Source organism: Elephas maximus, chromosome 25, assembly GCF_024166365.1.
Source record: "Elephas maximus indicus isolate mEleMax1 chromosome 25, mEleMax1 primary haplotype, whole genome shotgun sequence".
In the NCBI taxonomy this organism is placed as follows: domain Eukaryota; kingdom Metazoa; phylum Chordata; class Mammalia; order Proboscidea; family Elephantidae; genus Elephas; species Elephas maximus.
This window is the reverse complement of record NC_064843.1, coordinates 33,811,008-33,836,349: the sequence shown is the minus strand read 5'-3', so window position 1 is coordinate 33,836,349 and position 25,342 is coordinate 33,811,008. Positions and strand designations below refer to the sequence as shown.

At 40.8% G+C, this 25,342-nt stretch overlaps 2 protein-coding genes across 3 annotated transcripts in view; both read right to left on the bottom strand.

Moving 5' to 3' along the window:
- Window positions 1-23,784, bottom strand: part of CPNE1 (copine 1) — a 38,114-nt gene extending 14,330 nt beyond the window's left edge. The window contains exon 1 of one of the 2 annotated variants that reach the window (XM_049868880.1): window positions 23,700-23,784. The gene's annotated coding sequence lies outside the window, so the exon portion shown is untranslated. Of the gene's footprint in view, window positions 1-15,058; window positions 15,150-23,699 lie in introns of those variants that run through there. The other variant, XM_049868881.1, reaches the window with a different exon arrangement.
- RBM12 (RNA binding motif protein 12) lies at window positions 8,159-18,250 on the bottom strand. The gene is made up of 2 exons (XM_049868879.1): window positions 18,166-18,250; window positions 8,159-15,201 (listed from the first exon to the last, which is right to left on the bottom strand). The coding sequence occupies exon 2, from the start codon at window positions 15,177-15,179 to the stop codon at window positions 12,270-12,272; it is 2,910 nt and encodes a 969-aa protein (XP_049724836.1). The 5' UTR covers window positions 15,180-15,201; window positions 18,166-18,250; the 3' UTR covers window positions 8,159-12,269.
- Window positions 23,785-25,342: the final 1,558 nt, after the last annotated feature.

Here is a 25,342-nt window from a genome sequence, read left to right as displayed (position 1 = left end):
CTCCCCCACAAGCCAGTTTATCTACACACAACAGTTGACAGAGAAGAGGGAATAACTGGGCTTCAAACCGGTTCCTTTGGGTTCTAACCCCTGCTGAGAATTTGTACTTCTAACAAGTTCCCTGCTAAGAATTTGCATTTCAGGTTCCCAGGAAGGTATACATTAGAATCACGTGGGGATCTTGTTAAAATATAGATTTTGATTCAGTACATCTGGGGTGAAACCCTGGCGGCATAGCTGTTAAGAGCTGCTAACCATAAAGATCGGCAGTTCAAATCCACCAGGCACTCCTTAGAAACCGTATGGGGCAGTTCTACTCAGTCCTATAAGATCGCTGAGTTGGAATTGACGTCACAGCAATGGGTTTGGGTTATATCTGGAGTGAAATGCAAATTCTTAGCAGGGAACTTGTTAGAAATGCAAATTTTCAGCAGAGGTTAAAAAAAAAAAACCCAGAACTGGTTCAAAGTGCTGCTGTGCTCTTCATAGATTTAAAGATCTTTTTTCCTGAGTCCAGTTAGATCCAATTCTATACCAGGTGAGCTGGGATCATTCATCAGTCCTTCAAGCCCAGGAGTTACACTAACCTCTTCCACTCTGAACAGCCTAACCAGGCACCAGCATTCAATTTCCATTAGTCCCTTGCCCGCCCCAGGTAATGACACAGAAGTTGCAGAGATCCTTCAGTCAAAGAGCACGCTGCAAGGAGGAGGAATACAGTGTCAAAGTTTCTGGGTGGCGGGATCACTCCTTCAATAAACCAAAGCCATGCTCGTGCTCCTGTTGCCTACCTTGGCATGCTGGGGCAGCCCAAGATGCTGGATCAAGACTTGAAAGCAAATCACGTAATCCTTCATGTTTTCAATGGAGAAATCACTATCTGATAAATCCACTGATTGAAAAGACAAACTATTCCCCCACCCCACCATTCTCTTCTTTCTCTGCCTCCCAGAGAGCCATGAAGACAATTTTTCTTATTCCTGCTTCTCTCTCAAACCCAGGGATTTTCCAAATTTATACTGGCATCCCCAAGGACACTTCTCACAGGTCAAACCAAGCCAAAAATGCAAATCCTTACTAAAAAACAACACATCACCTTTATTCATACATACGACTAACCAAAAAACCCACTGCCATGGAGACGATTCCAACTCATAGCGACCCTATAAGGCTATTAAGATTGTGTTCATGAATTAAACTTCAAACAATAATTTGGTTTAGATCCATGTACTACTAAAAGTCTGGCTACCAAGCAGTATTTGGCAAAACACTGCAAAGTTTAAAATGTGCCTGTGCACACTAAAAGTGAAAAATGGGAAAAGGCAAAGATAGGAGCCACAGTTTTCCAATTCTGCTGTAACGTGTGAAGGTCAAGTTTGGAAGCCACTGATCCAACCCCAACATCCCCAAAGACTTATCCAAACACAACAGAGAATTCCTGAAGGAGCAGGAGAAAAGCGGGATGCAGAACTCAAATTCTAGTAAAAAGACCAGACTTAATAGTCTGAGACTGGAAGGACCCCAGAGGACATGGCCCCCAGACTCTCTGTTAGCCCAAAACTAAAACCATTCCCGAAGCCAACTCTGCAGAAAAGATTAGACTGGACTAAACCCCCAAAAAACAAACCCACTGCCATCAAGTCGATTCCGACTCATGGACTATGAGACCTAAATTAATACTGGTGAGCAGTGTTTCTTAGCTCAAGGAGACATATGAGACTATCTGGGCAGCTGTCTGCAGGCGAGATGAGAAGGCAGAAGGGGACAGGAGCTGGTGGAATGCACATGGGAAATCCAGGGTGGAGAGGAGTGTGCTGTCACATCAGAGAGAGAGCAATTAGGGTCATATAACAACGTGTGTGTAAGTTTTTGTATGAGAGATGGATTTAATTGTAAACTTTTGCTTAAAGCACAATTAAAAAAAAGGAAAAAAAATTAAAAGATATTTTCATTGCCCCCCCCCCAAAAAAAAACTTAGCAAAGTTGAATATATCTAACCCGTGCCCAAATCTTCAAAGAGAACCTAGCTTGAAGAGCACTGGATATACGGAAACAAACTAAGGATACATGATCTTCAAGCAGGACAGGACTGTATCGAAGTGGGAGGAAAGGAAAGTCTTTCTCTGCTGAAACGCTGAACATACTTACTCAACTCCTCCACATACTTATCTCAAAAGTCCAGGTCTCACTATGCAACAATAAGGTTGGCTGTAGATGCCAAGAAGCGTTATCAACCAACAGGTCATGCTGTCTGTCTGCCCCTCTACACTGTACTTGGGAGTTGGTGAACTGAAGAGACATTGGAGTCAGGCTGGAGCCCTTCTCCAGTAGGCTCAGGACCCTGACAGAAAAACACTGCCAGTGGCCTCCTGCATCTTCCCAAAAAGTCAGAGAGGAGCTCTGCCTCTGGAGTCATGCAGGTAGTCTATGACTGAATAATTTTTTTTTTTACCCCTCAGTCAGAAACCCTGGTGGTGTAGTGGTTAAGAGCTATGTCTGCTAACCAAAAGGTTGGCAGTTCGAATCCACCAGGCGCTCCTTGGAAACTCTGTGGGGCAGTTCTACTCTGTCCTATAGGGTCACTATGAGTCGGAATTGACTCGATGGCAACGAGTTTTTGGGTACCCTCAGTAGCAACGAGACCTTGACAAGTTGTTTTGCTTCTCTTTCCCTGGGTTTCTCCATCTGTAAAGTGGAGATAATACCAATTTTACAGGATTATTGTAGGGATTAAATGAGACCGACTATGGAAAGTGGCCCCTACCTGGTACTAGTGCCAGTGTGTTAGATGTTCCTCTTTTTGGGGTTCACAAATAGGTGAGTGCACCCTCGGATCCATTTGCAGTTATCATTAACTGCTTGTTGGTTCGTGGGATCCCAAGGAGGAGGCCTCTGGTCTCCCTGCTCCACAGGACCTAACTGGCAGGTCAGAACAGCCCCCAAAGGGGGAAATGAAATCTTCCCTTTTTTTTCTCTCTTGGTGAAGTTTAAAGCTGCAGTGTGGGTAACTATAACACTCAGAAAAAGCAGCAGGGTAGTGGCCTGTGTTTAACATTCAAATTCACTGCAGATTTCCAGAAAAAAAGAATGGCTGGATTCACAGACTCACAGAAGTTTAAAAGTGGTTAAGAGATTACCTAGTTTAATCCTTTTTTGCAAAAGAAAACACTGAGGTCAGAGAAGGGAAATGACTTGTTCTGGGTCACACAGTAACTAAGTGATAGAACCATGACCTCATTCCCTGAGAATGTGAATTCTATATCCACCCATCTTAGCAGCAGCTCACATCTTGCAATCCAGTCCACCCTGAAGTCCACTTGGTCACTAAAACAGATGTGAGGAGGTTCATGTGGCCTCCCTCCATACCCTATCTTACTAGCCTTACACACAGACAGAAATTAATTCTGCATCCACCACACTTTCTCCCTATTTGTCTGACTGCTGGGGCATGAATGGAGGAATTGCTGAACTCCACATCTTAGGAATTCATCAAAGGGACACATTTTACATAATAAGTATGAACAGTGCAAATAAGGTAGGGTTTGCCTTAAGAAAATGTGATTTATATCAAAATCTTCAAAGAACATGTACTGGCTAGTCAGTTCTACCCACATTCTGCTCCAATGGAATCTACACTCTTTTAATAGACCCCTGTCTCTCTACTGTCTGAGACAACAGTACTGGACCACCCTCCTAAGTATCTCCAGGTCAGAGGCATTGCCAAGAACTTCTGCATCTCCAGAGTGTAATACAATCTATGCCTGAAGAACTGACTAACAAAAGCGGCACGCCAGGAAATCTAACAATTTTTCATAATGTGAGGCCCCCCACCAGGATTCACTTGTACTTAGGAGATAAGATGGGTTGCTCTTCAGAATTTGCATGTTAGGGGCAACCAAGACGAAATTAAAAAGGAAGGATTTCAACAATACCAAAAACAGCAAACCTGTTGCTGTCAACTCCATTCCAACTAATAGCGACCCTATAGGACAGAGTTGAACTGCCCCATTCGGTTTCCAAGGAGCAGCTCGTGGATTCAAACTGCCCATCTTTTGGTTAGCAGCCAAATTCTAAACCACTGTGCCACCACAGCTCCATTTCAACAATAGGGGAACTATATTATAGCCACAGACTGGTTTACCTATTTGCCATTGTGTTCGGATTCGGGGATTCTAGTTCTGCTGCTTTTGGTGCAGGACTGATTTTACAAGGTGAAACTGTCACCTAGCTAATCTCCAGTGTGGGCTATGAAAAAGGTGACTAAGGCAGTTCTCTTGAAAAAAACTGCAAACACAATAGAAGTGGAAAAGTCAGGAGAAATGCTCAGAACAAAATTTAATCAGGACTGAAAAAATGCAGGTAGAAAAGGCAGCAAAGCTAGAGGAGATAGGAACAGGGAAGAATTTTTTTTTTTAATATTCTAAATTTGTGTTGCTCAAAAAATGGTAGCTCCTAGCCACATGTGACTATTGAGCACCTGAAATATATTTAGTTCAAATCAAGATGTGCTGTATAATTTTATACAGATTATGTTGAAATAGTAGTATTTCAGACATACTGGGCTAAACGAAACATTAATTTCATCTGTTTACTTTTTAAATGTGGCTACCAGAAAATTTTAAAATATGTATGTGGCTCATATTTCTATTAGATGGTGCTACTTAGATGTGACAGAAAAAGGGAGCTTTCTGTTATTCTAGGAGTCTAAGAACTGCACTGTCCATATGGTAGACACATGGCTATTAATTACCACATGAGTACAAATTAGAACACGTTCATTGGAGAAAGTTCTTCTGGACAGAGCTGGTCTAGAGGATTAAACTAGGGCCAAGGGGTAGACATTTCATATAGAAAAAAGATAAAACTGTAACAAATCTAAGGAACCCTGGTGGTGCAGTGGTCAAAGTGCTCAGCTGCTAACCCAAAAGTTTGCAGTTTGAAGCCACCAGCCGCTCCGCAGGAGAAAGATATGGCTGCTTCTGTAAGAGTAAAGATTTGAAAAACCTATGGTGCAGTTTTACTCTGTCCTACAAGGTCGCTATGAGCAGGAATCAACTTGACAGCAGCAGGTTAATGGGTAACAAATCTATCCTAAACTAGAAAACATTATCAGGCAGTCAACTGTGCATGTAAGTGGTTATACTGGGGGAAGCTCACTAAATTCTGGAGTGTTACTGAATGTCTTATTATAGCACTTGTTTATAAGTGGTATTTAGCAATTAGTCAAAAGATTACTAAAGAGACAAAAGGTTCTATCCCTATGCTGGGCCAGGACACCCGCAGAACCCTCACTGCCTGCCCTGACAATTCAGCTCAGTCATGCCACTCAGACTGCAGGCGGCCATCAGAGAGAGGCTCAACATGAGCTTCCAGAGCAGGCCCATTTTAGACAGTGCCACCGTGTTTTCTCACACTATTAATCGCTTTATTACTAAATTACTGTTTTCTCTCCAAGAATCTTGGTTAGCTTACACATTTGTTTGTTTCAACCATCATTAAGCAACTAGCCAAGGCCTTGGTGGTGTAGTGGATAAGTGCTATGCCTCCTAACCAAAAGGTGAGAAGTTTGAAACCACCAGGCGCTCCTTGGAAAATCTATAGGGCACTTCTACTCTGTCCTATCGGGTCGATATGAGTTGGAATCGACTCGATGGCAAAGGGTCTTTGGAAGCAACTAGCCAGGAAAGCTTCTACCCAGTTCATATGGCATATGGGGAGCCCTGGTGGCACACTGATTAAGAGCTTGGCTGCTAACCAAAAGGTCAGCAGTTCGAATCCACCAGCCACTCCTTGGAAACCCTATGGGAGCAGTTCTACCCTGTCCTATAGGATCATTGAGTTGGAATCACCTCCACGGCAACAGGATGATGATGGGGTACATGAGAATGGTGACTACACACGACTGAGAACTTATGTAATTTAGGATTTTAAATTCTTGAAGGACAGACAGTAAGTGCTAGGATGCACAACACTGCTCAAAATTTTTATTGTGAGTATGGGACATAACTATGGCTAAAGCTGTAGATCCAGGAAAACTTGTGTTAAAAACTCAAAGCCAATAGATGTTTCCAATCTCATTAAGTAGAAGGCTTTGAAACCCATCTGTTAATCCAACGGTCAAAGCAAAGGTAACTGGCAGTATCTGTTTCATTAAGCCCTGGTGGCGCAGTGGCTAAGTGCTCAGCTAACCTGAAAGGTCAGTGTTTGAACCCACCAGCTACTCTGAGAAAGATGTGGCAGCCACTTCTATAAAGATTACAGCCTTGGAAACCCTACAGGGGAAGTTCTATTCTGCCCTACAGGATCATTGTTCCAGCAAGTAGGAGTAGCATTAATCTTTCCACTTTAGCCAGATTTTTAACAGAGGGACTCTACTGGTTCCACGGGCCACACCACAGAAGAGAGTTAAAAATAAGGAAGTGACCACCCCTGAATGGCAAACCCATGTTCGGGAGAGTGAAGGGTGTCATTAACTCACTCCTCCCAAGCGGAACAAAACAAAACAAGGACATCAGCAGAATTTACGGCAGTAGTATACTTTTAGACCCCTTAAGTCACTGATTTTCTTTACCCTTCTCAGGCCTTTCCCTCTATGTGGGGAGTAACAGGTGACTCATGGTGGCACAGTGTGGTTGTTACTCACATTTGATATGTAGCACAAATATTCACTCATCAAGAGCTATGAGTGAACTATCCCCTCCCCCCTTGAATAGGAGGCTGGGACTACGTGGATGGCAGTGAGTGGGCTTCAGTTGAATAACTCATAGTCCTGGTTACTAGCAGATCTACTATACAAGCAAGGGTACAAGAGAACAGACTTAAATGAAGATGGACTTAAACTCCAAGAGCAGGATATTTGAATACAGTATAGCTCACTCTTGGGATGAGTTAAACTCATTCAAAGTCTTTGGTTTTGTTCATACTGAATTATGTTCTCTTGCTGGTCATTGCTCCATTTTCCCCAGATAGTCACCCCTGCCTTCTCTCAACGTGGAATGACAAGCCATCAGCTGATTAGGAAAAATGACACTAAACTATTAAGTTACTAAGGTCAGAACGGTCAGAGCCTAGATGTCTGGAAAGAGCTGAGGTGCCAACTCATGCTCTACTGTGCCGGTTACTTTTCTATAGCTGCTGTGTGCAGAGTCTCTATGCTATAACATTCAATAATTTCACTGGGTGGAGGTCCCTGGGACTTGACAGAATTCAAGAAATAGTGCTGAATGGGATTTTCCTCAGTGCTATTTCCTGTCCCCAGACTTTTAAGGTGCTATTCTTCCCTCCCTGGGGCTGGAATGCCTACATCAGGTGGCCTTTTGGCCCTTCTGGACTCTGTAATAGTAGAGCAATACATAGAAAAACAATGCTACCTCGGTTGCTCGTTGCTAGTTACGTTGATCCAGAAAAGGATGCTTGTGAGATTCTCTGGCACACAGTAGCTTCAAGTGCTGAGAATAAACCCAGGAACAGCACAGTAAAGCATTAACATTTACCTGAGCAGGCACCAACTGCTGATCAACTTGCTTATGTTGCTGACCAGAAGAAAGAGGCTTCTCAGAACAGTCACAACAACATCACAGAATTGTGCCACCACCAGAGTACTCTTTCCAAAACATTTTACAGTAAATCAATGTGATCAATCAGATTTTACTCTAAAAAGACTAAAGTGAAACCAAGCAATTTTTGAATAAAAAAAGATAGCCCTGAGTTTGGATTCAATAACATCCCATTAAAAGCAAGCTCTACTTCTGGGGGTGGGCAAGAGAATGGTAGTGATGCACATAATTGATAAGCTGTTTTTTGATATAAACCACTAGAAAGCAGACCACAATGAATTATAAAAGTGAGTGAGCTTCCTGAGCGAGCATGAAAACAAAAGACGTATTACCACAGTTCATTCATTTCAGATGGTAAGGCTATTCTGGATCTCTGTAGGTAGTAATTTTTCAAATGCTTAGTCAAACCTTGATAATTTTAAGACAGCTCAGATATTACCTGGAATAATTATGGCTGATAGAAACCCCTTAAATTAAGCTGAGTATTCAAACTCAAATACAGGCTACACTTTTATGATAAAGATAAAAACTATAAACATTTTCCAAGGGCTTTGGTTATAAGCAACCGTCCACTAGTTTCTTTGCAACTCCAGTATAGATTTAAAAAAAAAAAAAAAGGTGGACGTGGGGGACACTAGAATTTACGGAAACTTTTCATTTGTTAACTTTCTCTGTAGAAGTACAAATGTGAAAACGATAAAATCAGGGCAACAATGTCAGAAAGCAGCAATGTTTTTGATTTCTCTCCCTTCTTTCCCACCTCAAATACCTCACATACCAATGCAAAAACAAACAAAAAGAGAAAAACAAAGCTTTAAGGGTGTGTGCAACTGACAACCTAAGGACTTCTTGCCCTGCTTCCTACTGCAATCAGTGTATATTCACAGCCCCCTTTAAAACTCCTTCTGTGAAAAGGAGCAGCTGGTTTCCAGTTCTTTCTGAATCCACATAACGAAGTAGCTTGCTAACAAAACACACATAATAAAATTAAATTCTGAAAAGGTGGACACCATGGGGTTTGACCCAGGATCAAGTTTCCTCCCTGCTTTTCCAGGTGTCCTCTTCTTTCCATACTTCAGCATTAGCAGACAAGGATAAGCAACAATTGTTACCACCAAGACCACCAAATCAATCTTTCCAAAGGCACAAGGTATTTTCCAGAGTTAAAAAACAAAAAACACCCAATAATGTTTTAAGATGGTGACTTCACATCCCCATAGGAAGCGCAGCTTAGAGCTCAGTACTCTTGTGCATTTAAAGCATTAAAAGCATCAGCCTGTTTATTTTGTGATAAGTTTATTGAACAGTGTTAAAGGCTCCATCTTTATAAATGAAATCCTCTGCTGAAGGGTGCCAAGGCAGCATTTGCCGGCAATATTCAGGCTATATTGGCAATGAGCCATTTTACTGTTTGGATTCTAAAGTTTGGACTACTATAGAACTGCCAATAAAACAATAAGTGTAGCAATTTTGCAAAGATGGGAAATAATTTTTAAAAGTGATTACTGCCAGAAATTCTTTCCAAGATTTGACTAGCAGCAATTTTACATTTTCTTTACTCATTTTTCAAATATTCTTAAAATTAATTAGTGGATTTCTTAAAATTTTTTACACACTTGACCCACACCTATACAGTCACAGAACCCAGTAATCGGAGCCTGTAAGGCCTTCATGCAACCTTAATGTTACCCAAGGTGGCTATCTCCACCCAACATGTATGTGTTTGCTCACTTCCATACGCAGCCCTAGGTTTTCATCCAGTGGGTTAAGACTGACCTTAACTACACTGAATATTACTCTGTGAAATTCTGAATAAAGTTTTCTAATGGAATTTTCATTATTGATGCCAGGACAACTTAAGAATACAAAGCTAATAACTTTCACTCAACTCTGTGTTACATTAAAAAAAAAAACCCACTAGTGATTGTACAAACTATAGTATACACAGAACACACCTTTAAATTCTGCTGCGAACTAAATGTTTCACTAAAATTCAGAAAATTTACAAATTATTTATAAAATACATTTTGTAGATTTTTCTTATTCCTTTAAACCAAAAGAAAAATAACACCAATAAAAACTCAGCATAGGGGAGAGAAAAATAAGCCTAAAAGATTCTCTTCCATTAATGTAAGAGTCACCAAAAGCAGACAATAAAATTTACACAGAAAATTAAAAATATCATGATAGTGTTTACAGATGCACACAACTTTAAGCAAAACTTTACAAATCCTTCATACCATACAAATCGAATGAGAAAATAACGTAAATTCATTTCCATCCCAAACCTACTTCTTGTGAGAAAATTTGAAGAGGGATATAAGAAGTTTCACAGAACATATTTTCAATAATTTTTTTAAAAATGAAACTCCCAATACTCAGAACAAGATAAACAATGTGCTTAGCAGTTAGCACTGTTAATAAGTCTCAGATACACAAAAATCAAGTTCCAGAGGGCATAGCATTTAATTACATTTCACAACAAAAAAAGTACTGTTGTGATTCAACCAAATATGAAACATAGTTCTCTCTGATTTCTACACAAACCACTATTTTATTTACTTTGATGAACAATTAAGTCAGGTATTCCTTTTCAGCATTTATCTAAGATGTAGAAATAACAAAGTAGTTGCAATAAAGTATATGAAATATTTAATAAGATGCACGAACATAGAACCAAAATAAATTGTGAAAAAAGACTTTCATCTTCAAACAACTCATTTTTCTAAAATGAAAATTGTCAGTTTTCCAATGAGAAAAAAAATCTATAATTGAAATAAAAGACTCCCAAGAAGCGCTGACGTTTTTTGCACTCTTTGGAATGAGAAATGATTACTTAACAGAAAACTTAAACAGCATATACAAACATCATAATGCTTTTTAAATTGAAGAGACAATGTATCTAGGGATCTGTCAAAGCAAATTTGTATTAGTGAATTATCCAAAGACCCACAACGCAGACACCTCTTCTGTGAAAAGTCCGAACAATCCTTTTCCCTAAACAAAAATCCTGTACTGTCACACCTCTAAGAATGTAGTATTGAAAAGGCTTTCCAAATCTTATCACACAAATTAAGCTGCTGTCACTCGTAAGCTCTAAATTACACGACGCTTTATTTCAGTATTCCCCTGACTTGCAACATCAAGAAGGCACTATAATTTTTTTAATAGGAAGTACTTGTTTAAGAAGGCTGCTCCTTTATGAGTACATTGATTTGCAGAAATGTTGGGGATGTTTCAAACCAAAACAACTGGGCCATGCAAAAGACAAAATTTGTTTTTCATGATATCTTACCAATCTCCCACTCTGTAGGTTTGTTAAGAACATGACACATCTTAAGGACATTTTAACTAAGAAGGAAAGTAAACCTAAGTAGTGCCTTCTGTGCAGTGAGCAGGATGTTTTAAGGCTAATGTTTTCATGACAAGGACACTTATCAACCAGAACCTATGCGGTCCTCCTCCCTTAGTGTCCCAAATGTCAAATAAAAGAGTATGAAAGGGCAAGGGCCTCAATTCTCTCCCCTCTAGCAGCTGCACTTGTAGTCTGTATGAAGAATTTTTGTAAGCAGGCTCCTAATCGAACAACTATGCCAAGAAACCTCCAAGAAACAGGATTAAATGCGTATCAACCTACGGACTAGCTTGTACATCTTTTGTTCTGTAATACCACTGCTAACAAAGCTAAGAACTTCAACTTCAGTTTTAAAAACTAGAAAATATAATGCTTTCTTATGAATGGACCTTAGTTAACATATAGCCCAAAATTTCACATAAATTGGGACAGAAGGAAATTGCCAGAACAAGTAGTTCATCATGGACAGGATTTCAAATCAAGCATCTTAAACACTGATTATTAAAAGTGGTTTCTGGTTTTCAAAGCCACCCAAACAACATGAACAATTTTTAAACTACCTAAACTAAAACTTGGTGGTCAAACCAAAAAAACTTCTGGTAGGTAGAGGATTCCATATTTTATTTTTGTGGCAAGTCTTATTTCACACAGTTGTGTGACATTAGAAATCAAAGTTCAAGGTCACAGCATAAACCAAGTATGGAGTTTTATATTAAAAAAACAAGCAAACAAACAAAACACAATTCTGCTCATTTACAAATGAGTCAATTAGGCAAACAAAGCAGCAACATCAGAAGCAGGACTGTCTAATATAGCAAGAACCTCAAGAAGCAATAAAGGTACATACAATGAATCTGTATACAGAGATTTTATTCAATTTTAAAGAAAATGAGGACTTTAGACAAAGATTTGACCCTATAACAAAGCAAATCTGTCCAGCTTTAAACCAAATTCCAAGAGTAGCCAATTTCAATTTTTCAGTGGCTGGCAAGAGCACCCTCAATGAGCTCTACTGACGTTTCTATTTTCGTCATCCCATATGGTATAAAACAAAACCAATCTAGACTCCTTGATAAGCTTTATGCAGTCATTTGAGTTTTACAAACAGTTTCTCTAATGGTATGCCAAAATCATTTTTGTGTTCTCTCCAGATAGCTCTACTGTAATACACAGCAATGTTTATCCTGGTAATGAGTCTTCTGTAAACAGGCAACCAATGCTATTATGTTATGGAAAAACCAATCTATTTGCAATTGAAACAATCCACAGCTCCTAACCTGGAAATACTAGGAAAACAATCTTGATGCATTAATCACAGCACTATGAAGAGCTACCCTACAAAGAACTGATGTGAACAGCTATCCTAATATAAGTTTTACTTTCCTTGACCCTATAGGCCTGTCATTTAAATCAATGACAGCAGCTGTGGCTTCATCCCGAGACTCAAAGGCCACCATGGCTTCACCTGTGGGCATACCTTTTTCATTGTATTTTAAACACACCGAGCCTGGGATTACTTGATAGCCATAAAAGAAATCTAAAATCTCATCTATAGACACAGTGAAGGGCATGTTCTGCACTTTAATGACTGTTGGTCCTGGTTTTCCAGAACTAGATCCAAAGCCAGGGGGACCCCCAATGTGGATTGGGCCAGGCCCAGGCCCAGGCCCAGGCCCAAAGGCTGGCGGCCCACTCATGTGCCCAGGGGCATTTCCAAGACCAGGAGGGCCACCTCCAAAGTTTGGGGGGCCACCTAAACTACCAGGGCCATTTCCAAAATTCTGAGGGCCCCCTCCAAATCCTGATGGCCCACTTAAATTATTTGGTCCACTTCCAAAACCTGGAACATCCAGTCCTAAACCAGGCAAACCACTGTTTCCGACTGAAGGCATACCAGGCCTAGCATCACCAAAGGCCCCTCCTAATCCTGGAGGAGGGAGTGGTGGCCCAAAAGCATTAGACCCACTGAAATTACCAGGAAAATTAAATGGAGGCCCATTGTTGGCCTCCTTTGAGCCTACAGTCAGGAAAGCATGCTCTTCACCTCCTGCACCAGGCATTCCTACACCAGGCATTCCTGTACCGGGGATTCCAGCACCAGGAATTCCAGCACCAGGCATTCCAGCGCCAGGCATTCCGGCACCCGGCATTCCGGCGCCGGGCATTCCGGCACCAGGCATTCCGGCACCGGGCACTCCCGCGCCAGGCACTCCAGGGCCGGGCACTCCAGCACCCGGCACTCCCGCGCCAGGCACTCCCACACTGGGCACTCCTGCACCTGGCATTCCGGTGCCAGGCATTCCTGCACCAGACATTCCTGGAACTGGAGGATTACCTGGCATAGGCATCTTTAATCCTTTTTTTCCTTGGGCAGGGGGATTTTTTTCAATCTCTCTCATGTCTTCTAGGGTAACTACATGGACAAAAGCTTCTCTCCCATTAAGTTTTTTACGGTGTAAGCGTTCAGACTTACGTGCATCATCTTCATTCTTAAACTGAACCAATGCCTGTCCTAGACCTTGCCCATTGTTATCAACAAGAACGTGTACAGCATTTTCATCCACTGGGATTCCCTCCAGGAACTGAAGAACATCCATCTTGGTAATGCTGAAGGGAATATTTGTTATGTGTGCACAGACTTTGGCAGAGCTGACATCCCCCTCCGGGTTTAACATCATTTCCCTCTGGTCATAGCTGAAGTTCTGCAGTCTTTTTCTAATCATATCTATCTTTTCAAGCATACCTTTCTTAGTAATTGGGTGAACTTGAATAAAGCGATTGCCCATGTACTGTTTATGGCGACAAAGGGCAGCCTTATAGTCAGCCTCATTCCTGAACTCTACAAAGCCTTCACCAGTTGCTTTCCCATTGGGTCCATAAGCTATATAAATACTATCTTCCACAATATCTAACTTTTTAAAAAAATCAATGACATGTTTGTTTTCTGCTTCAAATGGTAGCCCTTTCAAGTAAACACAAAAGCCAGCCTCCTGTGGTGATCTTGACCTTGATCTTTTCTGCCCACTGGGTGATTTTGATCTGGGAAGTGTCTGAGGAGGGGGATGGGCTTGTCCAGAAGGTCCCAAACTTTGCTTAAAAGTGATATGGCCTCCAGCAGCTACCCACTGTCTCTCTGTGGCAGGGCTAACTTCCACATAGCGTTGAATCATCAGCATTCGGTTTCTTTTCAAAGCTTCAAATGTATCTTGAGGGGAAAGAAACTTAACCAATCCATTCCCATTATTTCGACCTACATGATCTTTCAACAAATGTACTGCATCAACACGGAGCCCATGGAAAAAATCTCTCACATCATTTTCCATTGCAGAAAAGGGCATTCCATGCACACTGACATACAGATCATCAGGGTTGATGGAAAGTGGCTTCACACTGTTTTGAGAGTTCATCTGGATAGGATTAACAGGATTCAAAGGACCCAGAAACATAGGGTTCAGGTTACTGTTCAGATTCACAGGTGCTCCAGAGCCATTCATTCCAGCAGGTAGAGGTGCCACAGGCGGTGGGTTCAAGGGCGGCATGCCTGACATGGGTGGCAGTGTGGTCATGGGTGGCACAGAAGGGACTGGGGGGATTGGGGGCACAGGAGGCACGGGAGGCAATGTGGGTACTGGAGGAGGAACCGGTATTGGGGGAATGGATGGCATCGGTGGCAAAGATGGTATCGTTGGGATTGGAGGAATTGGTGGCGGTGGGACTGTGTTCATTGGCGAAGCTGTGCTCGGAATGGTCGAGCTAAATGTTGGGCTCCCAAAAGAACTCCCCATATTTGGAGGGGCTGTTCCTATGCTGGCTGTGGAAAATGTCTGTATGTTTTTGTTGCTTTCATGAACAGAAGTGGTGGCAGTAACTATAGAGGGTGAAGGATTATTAAAGTTGGGTACTGTTGTAGGCAAGTTTACCCTGCCACTCATTCCTGAGCTAGGTGGCGGTCCTGATCTACTAGCATTTGCTGGTGGCATATCTAAGTTGGCAGTTTCAAAACGTCTACGGCTCAGTTCAATCATATTTTGCATTTCCGTTTTACTACTCAACAATAGTGTTACTTTTGACCCTTTAATTGTACCACCTGTGCGCATCATACCAAGCCTTGCATCTTCATCAGTGGCAAAAACGATGAAAGCCTCACCCAGTTCACCCCCTACAATATGCACGCCCCCATCAGGGATGGTCAATCCAGAGAAGAAGTGGCGAATGTCCATGGTCCCCGCCACAATCGGGAGACCTTGCAAACGGATGACCACAGCCATGCTGCGCTGAAACCACACACACCTGCAGATGAGAAAAGGCAACGGCCAGGTCAGACTCCTGTTTATCACACCAAGTTTTTAGCTACAAGAAAGGCCAACTACCATATCAGGCCCTCAAATATTCCCTTTGAGCTAACACAGGCAATGTCTTTAATTTGGATATTCTAAAAACTGAACATTACATGCCATTTACAATGTAAAACCCAGACAATTTCAACTTCCAAAGGCATTAATTCAGGAAACAATTAGAAGTTCAGTCCCAAGACTCAAAAGTTTCAGGAAAAAAGAACCATAGAACAGTAAAATCACCAATCACATCACTCAAACCACTGATTAGTCAGTAAGATTTAAAAGAAATGTGTACAATGAATCAAGAAACAAAGTTTAACAATCTATAAGGGAAAAACATGCAAAGGATGCATGAAAATTACTATTTAAAATTGGCTTAGCAAGTGAAACAACTAGAACAGAAATAACGAGACTGCTGACACAATGTGAAGACTTTTACCAATGTCCTTGATCATTATGTGTAGAAAACTGTGGAATGGGAGTGGGTTTAGTTATATAAATATTTTCACCAAAAATAAAAATTTAAAAAGCCAAACAACAAAAGGAACAAAAAAAAATAGCTTAGTGTCTTCCCTATAAACTTGACAACTTCATGGCATTACCACCAGTGTCATTTTACATGGCTCAGTCTCAAAATCCAACAAAAACAGAAAACTAGAATACTATAAAGTAGTTTCAAGTCTCAAATGAGAATTGATTCCAGATTTCATACTAAAACTCTTCAATCAGCCTTACAGCTCTACTTATTAAATAAAACTACATATGGAATTATTACTAACAAGATTAATACATATTAAGACTCCAAAAGGAATACTGAATAGCCAAAATCTGAGTTAGATATATATATTATCACCTCAAAAAGGAGAACCTAGTTACAGTCAGTTCGCCGTAGCTGTTTTAATAAAAACTCAGGTCCAAGGACTCATTCCTAAGCCCTCCATTAAAAGAAAGGAAGGAAAGAAAAAAAACTGGGGCGGGGGGGCGTCTTGGTTTTTCCTATAGGTAAGTAAAATGAGGATTTTCTCGTGTTTTTATATTAGAGAAGGTAAAATGTGAACTTTACTCAACTACTGTTATAGTCCCTGACCCAACATAAAACTCCTGTAGGATCTCTGGTTGCGCACTGATCTCCTTAGATCTTGTCCATTTTGATCTAATCAAAAAGAAAAGCTTCCCCCCAATTTAAGTCAAATTTCAATTCTGATGGCTTCCAAGTCCAAATTGAAGGGCAGCCCTTCATAAAGTCAAATTAATTTGAAATTAATGTGGTCAACAACATAAGTTATTTTCCAAGCCATCTTAAAAATCAACTTTTAAAAATATGCCTATTAACTGGCTCTGTGACCTCAGGGAAGTTACAGATTATTTGAACTTTGGTTTTATGATTTCTCAAACAAGAGCACCAGAAGGGGCAACGTTTCCTTCAAGCTCTAAGATTTCTATAACTCCATGAAAGCACAGTTCTTCAATGTCAAGTATTATCTATATGAATACTACCTGAATGCAACAAAGTCTATAAATATATCTCAATATTATGATTGCTGTACACACAATATATGGTTTGTCTCTAACCATTTTCCCATACACACATACACAAAAATAAAAGCCATCTTAGATTAATCCAGAAAATGTGACTGGCAAACAAAGAATGCTCTTTTTGAAGCTATTATAAACCAGTTGCCATCGAGTCAATTCTGACTCATGTACGTCAGAGTAGAACAGTGCTCAGGTATGCCTTATTTTTTGGAAAGACTGCCAGGCCTTTCTTCTGAGGTGACCCCAGGTGGCCATGAACCTGGAATCTTTCAGTTAGCAGTTATAAAACACTAGAAACCTGGGGATTAAGGGGGGAAGCTTTTTCACTTTTGGTCTGCAAGAGTCAATAAGAAAAACACTTAAAACACGAAACACAGCAACGCGGATTCTTTTCCCCTTTATTTATTATTTAGCAGCCTATAAGGAAGTTCATCAAGAAGGTTCCAGGTCATAAACAAAATCCTCATTCCTTACTGACTCTAGAATACATGGCTATATGCAAAATTGAGACAGCATTCCCATTCAACTTCAAAAAATACTAAATCAATTTATATTGGGAAACATCATGGATAATCTAGGTATCACAAACATCTTGAGAAAGATCTGCTAGTCTGCACTGGGACAATAAAATGAGAACCTGATATGGTCCCAAGAACACATAAATTATACACAGGGCTAAAGTGACATACACAGTAAGTCTTTAAACCATCTGCTGATGAAAGAAGGAATTTAGTGAAAGTCTATACAAGGTACACATAAAAACATGATACCGAAAATCTGCCTCAGTTACCAGTTAGAAGAGGGCTGAAGATTAAATCAAAATAAAGCGAAACCCTTTATTCATAAAGCTACCTGCAGAGGAAAACACTTAGTTTTTAGGTTTTGAAAAATATGAAATAACATCTGCTGTTCTGCTAAGTACCTGTCTAACCTTGGATAAGTCATTTTAACTCTTCTTGAGCCTAACTTAGTTAACTAAACAAGAGGATTAGATTCCAATCACTGAGCTTCCTTCTAAAGTCTAAAATTTGTAGTCTAAAACATATAGCCCAGTATCTATAACTATACCTCTAGTGGATATGAATAACCATACCAATAACAAGCACGTGTATTTATAATTAAGTCTAGAATGCTACTGAGGAAAAACCAGCTACTTACTGCCTAACAATCAGGAATGCAGCAGGAGAAATGCATCCATATAAACTGACCCCTGAAGAGGCAACAACTGTTTAAGGCACACAGTCCACCCAACCCCCAACTCCATCCCTCAGATAAGCTTGAAAAAAAGGGACAATTTTAGTTACTACCCATATTTTCGTGTTATTTAAGCCATCTCATTTTATTTTGTATAAAAACAAGCCCTCTATTCAAAATCTCTTACCTGATAAAACAAGAGATGTATTTTCTTAACAAGAAGTAGAGGCCAAGTCAATCCTGTGGGCAACCAATTAAAACCAACTTTTAGACTGCAATAGAGAATAAACGGAGGCAAAAATCAATGCAGGAAACACAAAACAACACGCACAGGCCACACTGAACTGTACATTAAGAAGGCGAGTCTGAAACCACCAGAGTACTTCATTAGAATGCGTACGAAGGAGGGGGGAAAGGGGAACAATATGGACCAAAATCCCACACAATTATTACTTGGAATTGATTTCAAATTTGAGTATCTCTCAAAACATCATATATTTACATATATGAAGAATGTGTCAAAATTAGTCCAGAATGAATTGAAAGCAGTCATAAAGCTCAGCTTCACAGCTGGTAATTGCTTTTATCACTTGATGATGAAACCAGTTGGGTCTAATAAAAAGAGTATCATGAAGAAGTCCAGAAAACTGTTAACACAAGTCCAACTGCTGCATATTTCCCCAGGTTCCCAACAAATTTTTGATGAAAAAGTACATGTTCACATAATAACAGTTCCTGAACAAATTAAGTCATCAATTTAAGGGTACATGGAAATTACTGCAATTACTTCCAACATACTTTCTTTCACACCAAAATAACATCAGACGCCACAAAACATACATGAAGTGAAATTTCTGGGTATAAGGGCTAATTCCTAGTTAAACCACTGGGGTTCAAAATATTAAGGAAAAGCACCTTTTCCTCTAACACCAAAAGAGTTCCGAGAAACTGGGGTTAAAAAAAAAAAAAAAAAAAACCTAAAAATGTCTGGCATATTAAGAGTATTTCGCAAAGTAAATACAGGCCGCTTATCTTTTACTGCAATTTCTTCCAAACTAATGATGTTATGAACAAAACACAAGCAATATATGACCAAACTATAAGACGACTCTATTCAAAAGGTCATTTTTTTAATTCAGAGAAACAGTCAGAAAAAATGGCCACTATTAATAGAACTATCAATAGACTACTTATCAGAACAATGCTCATTTTTAATTGACATCTTTCAAAATCAAAAGACCACCAGCAAACTTAATTCATCACCAAAAAGTAACATTTCTTCTAAAAGACAAGCTAAAAACCTAGCCAACTACTCGAATTACTAAACAGTGAGACTGTTTTGCGACAAAAAACTAACCAAACATCATGAACAATGCTTTTAAATGCTCAGGGCACTGTATCAATCTTTTATATGTTGTACAACTCTATCCTTACTAATTAAGACTGAAGAGTTTAAAAACTCTTCATTTAAAAGCCACAACTAGTATTTTATCCAATGGACCACAAAACTAAATCTGAAACAGAAAAAAAGCTTACAAGGCTCTGCCCAACGGGGAAGAGCATGAATTATGGCAACATTCACTTCTAAATTTATGTTTGGCCCTACGAACTATAGAATCAGGGTAATTTTTGACTGAAGCACATGTGATAAATGTTTAATCCCCCAGTTAAGATTCCAATTCAAAAGGTCTGGCTTGGGGCCAGGACGTGCGCCCTGGGAGTTAAGGGAAACTTTCCTTAGCCTCTTCCCTACCAGAACCAAGAAACCACATCTGTCTATCTGGAGAAGAACAAGTTCTGGATCAGTCAGTTAAGCCCAGAGTGAAACCCATTTTCAAAAATCTCTAAAGGGTTGCCAGAAATTACTTTAACATAGAGGAAACTTTTCACTGACAATGAAAGGTTACAATCCTCAGTTGTATCTGGCAAATGATTATTTTGTGTTATGCGTTCAACCAGAAAAACAACATCAATCTATATATCAACTTGTGATTCTTTTCTATTTCAGCAAAGAGGAAGCCCCATCCCACCCTGTATCAACGAAAATTATACAGAAAGTCAAAGCTAGAACACAGAACTTCACAACCCTTGGTGTCGTACTACTTCCTTCAAATGGAAACTGAAGTACTTTTATGATTTTTTAATTTTTATTCTGTGGTTTTTCAACACTTCATTTTGTAAAAAGCACAATAATTTAACAGAGGAACCGAATCAATCCTGTGTTCTAAATGCCAGCTAGCAAATGAACACAAGATCACAAAATGAAAAATTCATTCCACTAACCTTAAGCTTTGATGAATTTTTAAAGGATTAACACTGAATTCTAGGCAACAAAACATATAAATACATGTTTTACCTATACATACAGCATAAGGGTAGGGAAGGAGAAAATATGCCTGGTTTGTCATTAAATTCACTTCAAAAGCTTCAAAAGATCTCAAATAAGAAGTTTGCTTTAGTATATTTTCCACTTAGAAATTAGTCCTAACATAGTGGCTTTGCTTCGGCTTTACAAATACCAGATACACAAACTATTTAAAAGTATCTGCTACAAAATTAAGTAATTTAGCATATTATTATGACAAGACAGATTTTCTTATTTACCAGCCATTCCAATCCCTTGGAATTTCAGAATAAAATGTCCGACAACAATCCTCTATCAAGAAGTTAAGGCACAAACTAGAACCTGACCATTTCCATTCTTCATCTGGTAACAAATATCCAAAAGTGAATTTTAACTTTGTTCAGTGATCAGTCTTTAAGCAACAAGAACCAGGGTACAGCAAAGCTAGGTTCTTCAGATCTAAAAGAAACAAAAAACCAACAACCACTCAAATGTTCACCTTAGAGATGAGCAACAGAGAATCAGGATGCGGACAATACTACAAGCAGCATAATCACGTTATGGCAGGCATTACAAAACAACCACAACTTGAGTCACTTGATTTTGTCCCCCTTCCCCCAAATGGATCACATTTCATATTCTGGGATCATCCTAATAAAACATTTCTGACCCTAATGAGATGTATAGTTTTTATAATACATTACTCAATTTTCCCATTAACATCCACTCAGTACTCAAAAGGCAGCAAATCAAAAGACATTTATTCTACCTGACTTTAATATTGTTTTTCAGTCCCCCCAAGTGTCAACAAAAATTTTCTTTATCTTACTTCATTTAATCTTCAAAGCAACAATTACTTATAACCTAGTCAACTGCAGTCACCTTCACTATTGATTTTAAGACTTATGCTTTAAACTTAATTAAACTCCATGCAAACCAAAAGGTATATGGGTGATCGCAGTAAAATCTGGTCAAACTATAAAGGGTGAACTTACTTCTCTGCTTAGTTAGCCTAAAACATTTAACAATATTCATTTAATCCACAAACATTTATAAGCACTTGTGAGTCAGGCAGGAGATATAAAAATGATCAACTGTCTCTGCATTTTAGGGAGCGATATCTAAAAGCATCTTCTGGCAGTCAATTACTGACACTTAAAAGTTATTCCTTACAAAACATTCATCTAAACCGGGTGATGGAGCAGCTCTCTACAAAATGTAATACAAACAGTGTCAACATTGTCACTAGGTTCCAGCACCTTGAACACACTGGCCCACAAAATTGAGCTTCACTCCTAAAAACGGTACCAACAACTCCCAAATTCTCAATATGCAGTCACCGAAACATCTGGCATGTCAAAGAAAGTGAAAGAAACCTAAAGGATATGCTGCATATTATCATGTAACAAAATGTTTCAGGTAACTACCAGAATGGTTTCTAAAGCTTCAGATCTTTTACCTAACAAATGTGAACATAAGAGAAACCAAAATTATACATTACAATCCATAAACAAAGTAATCAAAATTTAATGGAGCATATAAGTGATTACAAAATGCATTGTTTCATTAAAAAAAAAAAAAATACGGCCCAGTAACATACTAAGCACATCCTCATTAACTCTTTCATATTATCACCACCAATTGTTTCATTTTCTTCAAAAATTAAATTACCATCAAATTATTTGAACCATCTGTAACAGTTCTTCCCAACTATGTTTAATATTCTTGGAAAATGCCTGGACACACTACTTTCCATTAATCCAAAAACATTCCGTTCTATCAAAACGACCAAATTTCAAAATCAAGTACAACCGGTCTTGTATTATATTTTTATAATAAAAAAAAAAAGAAAGAAAAAACAAGATTTCCCTACATGTCCAAACCCGTGAGATTTTTTTCAACTGCAAACGCTTTGAAATGAATAAACAATATAAAACAGATAACAACGTCTCAGGCAATTCTGTTGCTAATACTTCATTTTGCAAAAATTACCATTTTAAACCACTGGACCAACACGCTGTAACAGAAATAGCTCCAATCACAAGCCTCTCTCTTCAACAAACGTTCAGGTGCACTCAACGTTTTCCGGGTGGTTATATTGACAAGCATCAACCTAATCTCGAAAACTACAAAACGGTTCCTGCCAACTGCCCAAATTTACATTAGGTCATTTCTGGGAATTCAAGAGCCAAGGAGTTTTAGGGCCCAAAAAAGCTCTCCTACAGAGCCTGCACCTCTCAGAACACACCTCCCAGCTGACGTTTAGCGTTGAACAATCCTTGATAACCCTTACCGAGGATTCTCAGATTGTTTTATTGTAAAGCACACGGTGCAAGCACACAAACAGCCCAAGCAGTTTCAACTAGCAGCTAAACCTACCACACTAGCGTCCATCCCCGTCACTAATCTGTAGCTTCTCAAGACCCTCCCACCCTTTCACGTGGCTGCAAACTAGCACCCTCCGCCCCCCTCCCAGCCTTCGCCCTCCATCAAAAGCACCCACTCTCCTTATCCCATTGGGTCTTCTCCTTCCTGAGTGCCGGAGGCTCCCTCCCATTGAAGGTGGTAAAGGTGCAGCTCACAGCAGCTCCTTCCTGGGCTACTTGGGACCAAAGGGGCTGGGCATATAACAGCCTTGGGGGATGTATTCACCCCCACTTCCCTGCTACAGAGGCCGGCTTCCTAAATTGCCTAGACCCTCGAGGGTAAGCCCCTGACCAGCGAGGGGTCTTGGAAGCACTTCACTGCAACTCCCTTCCACCTTCGAGCCAGAGGCGGCCAGTTCCGAGGCTTCCTTCCGGGACTCACAGGGGTGTGCCGACTACAGCTTCCTCCCCACAGGTGTCCCGATTGTAGGTCCCTTTTTGTGGTAGGCCCCAGGGGCCTCCTTCCCACTTTGAGAATACGGAGTGTTCTCACTACGATTATCAGCTCGCTTCAGGACAAAGAGGTGTACTTATAGCCTCTTCCACATTAGGGGTATTGAAGAGCGTCTCCATTTCGGGATATAGGTGTTTTCAATACAGTCCCCGTGAGTTCGCAGGCTGCTGGGCCTCCCAGCTCTGGCCGCCTCCCCCTCAGACCACGGGGTGTCCTCGCTATGGCTTCGTTCCCACTTGGTACGCAGGTTCATCCTGACTCTTGCGTTCTCCTTGCATCCTTCAGGCCTCACAGGTTTAAGTGGCGCCCCAGGCCCCCCGCAGCCCTGCCCCGACCCTTTGTGTGGGGCGCTCGCTGCGACGGGCTAGAAGGCCTCCGAATGCCCCGCCCCGGGCCAGCAAGGGGCGGCTCGAGCCCCGCACAGCCCCGTCCGTTCCGGGGCTGCGGGAGTCTTACCGGGGAGAGCTGCGCGGTACCCGAACCCAGACCCGAGTTACCCCCCACGCGAGTGCCTCCGCCCCGCGGCCGACAGCCCCAGCCCGAACGGCTTCCCGGAGCCCAACGCAGTCACCACCTCCTTTGCCGCTCCACAAAATGGCCGCCGGCCCGCTCAGCCGCTTCGCGTTCCAGAAAGGGGAGGGACGCCGTAGTGACGTCACGGGGCGGGGCAGCGCAAGCGTGCTGAGGCTCCCGGGCAAGCTCCGGAAATGGCCGGTGTGCGTAGCGATGGGGGCTCTGAATCCAAGCCTGCAACATTTCCGCACTAGCCCCGCCTCGCGAGTGTGACGCTGCGTGGTCGGATAGGTAGATGTTTCTGGCTCGGCCCCTCACAGCCTGAACTTGCACAAATTGCTTGATTCTTCCAACCACCGTAAAGGGAGGGAAATGGTGCCTATCTCGCACAGTCCTTGTTACTGTTGTTAGGTGCCATCAAGTTGGTTCCGACTATAACAACCCTATGTACAACAGAAGGAAACGCCTCCAGGTCCTGCACCATCCTTATGATCAGTTGTTATGCTTGAGCCCACTGTCGCAGGCCTGTGTCAACCCACCTTGTTGAGGGTCTTCCTCTTTTTACTGACCCCTACTTTACCAAGCATGATGTCCTTCAGAGACTGGTCCCACCTGATGACATGTGCAAAGTGCGTAAGACAACGTCTTGCGGTCCTCGCTTCTAAGAAGCATTCTGACTACTTCTTCCAAGACAGAGTCACTCCTTCTTTCTGCAGTCATGGTATATTCAATATTCTTCACCGGCACCGTAATTCGAGAGTGTCGATTCTTCTTCGGTCTTCCTTCTTCATGGTCCAGCTTTCCCATGCATATGAAAAGATTGAAAACGCCATGGCTTGGGTCAGGCGCAGCTTAGTCCTTAAAGTGACATCTTTGCTTCTTAACACTTTAAAGAGGTCTTTTACAACAGATTTCTTGACTGCTGCTCCATGGGTGTTGATTGTGGCTGCAAGTAAAACAAAGTCTTGGACAACTTCAATCTTCTCCATTTATCATGATGCTGCAGATTCATTATGAGGATTAAATGGACAGTGTAGGTGTCCCTACTTCTACCGATTATACCCTGACATAAGAACCAAAACTTCATTTTTTTTTCCATTAAAAAATTAAAATTCAGGGAGCCTTTCCCATCAGTCCGCACTAACCCCTCAAAGATACACTTTAGTATTACTTTATTACAGAAAGAAACTATTCTCAAGCTGCTTTGGCCCTAATTCCTATCTTTACTCCCCCTGCCTATAGCCTATATTTTGAAGAATATCACCATAATTGAACTAGTATTACAAGACAGAAAGAGGAGTCAACTAACAAAACTGGGGGCCTAAATTACCACAACTCTAACAAGCTTTTAGCATAGTGGTTAAGAGCTCCGCTGCTAACCAAAAGGTTAGCAGTTTGAATCCACCAGCTTCTCCTTGGAAACCCTGCAAGGCAGTTCTAGTCTTATAGGGTTGCTATGAGTTGGAATCAACTCCACAACAATAATAATATTTTGGGAAGATATGTGTAGCAGACTTCATTGGTGCCAACCCAGTGTTCCAAAAACAACAAATTGAAAAAACAGTCCACACTTTTAAGCCAAACCTATACTACTTTATATAGGAGCCCTGGTGGGCACAGTGGTTAA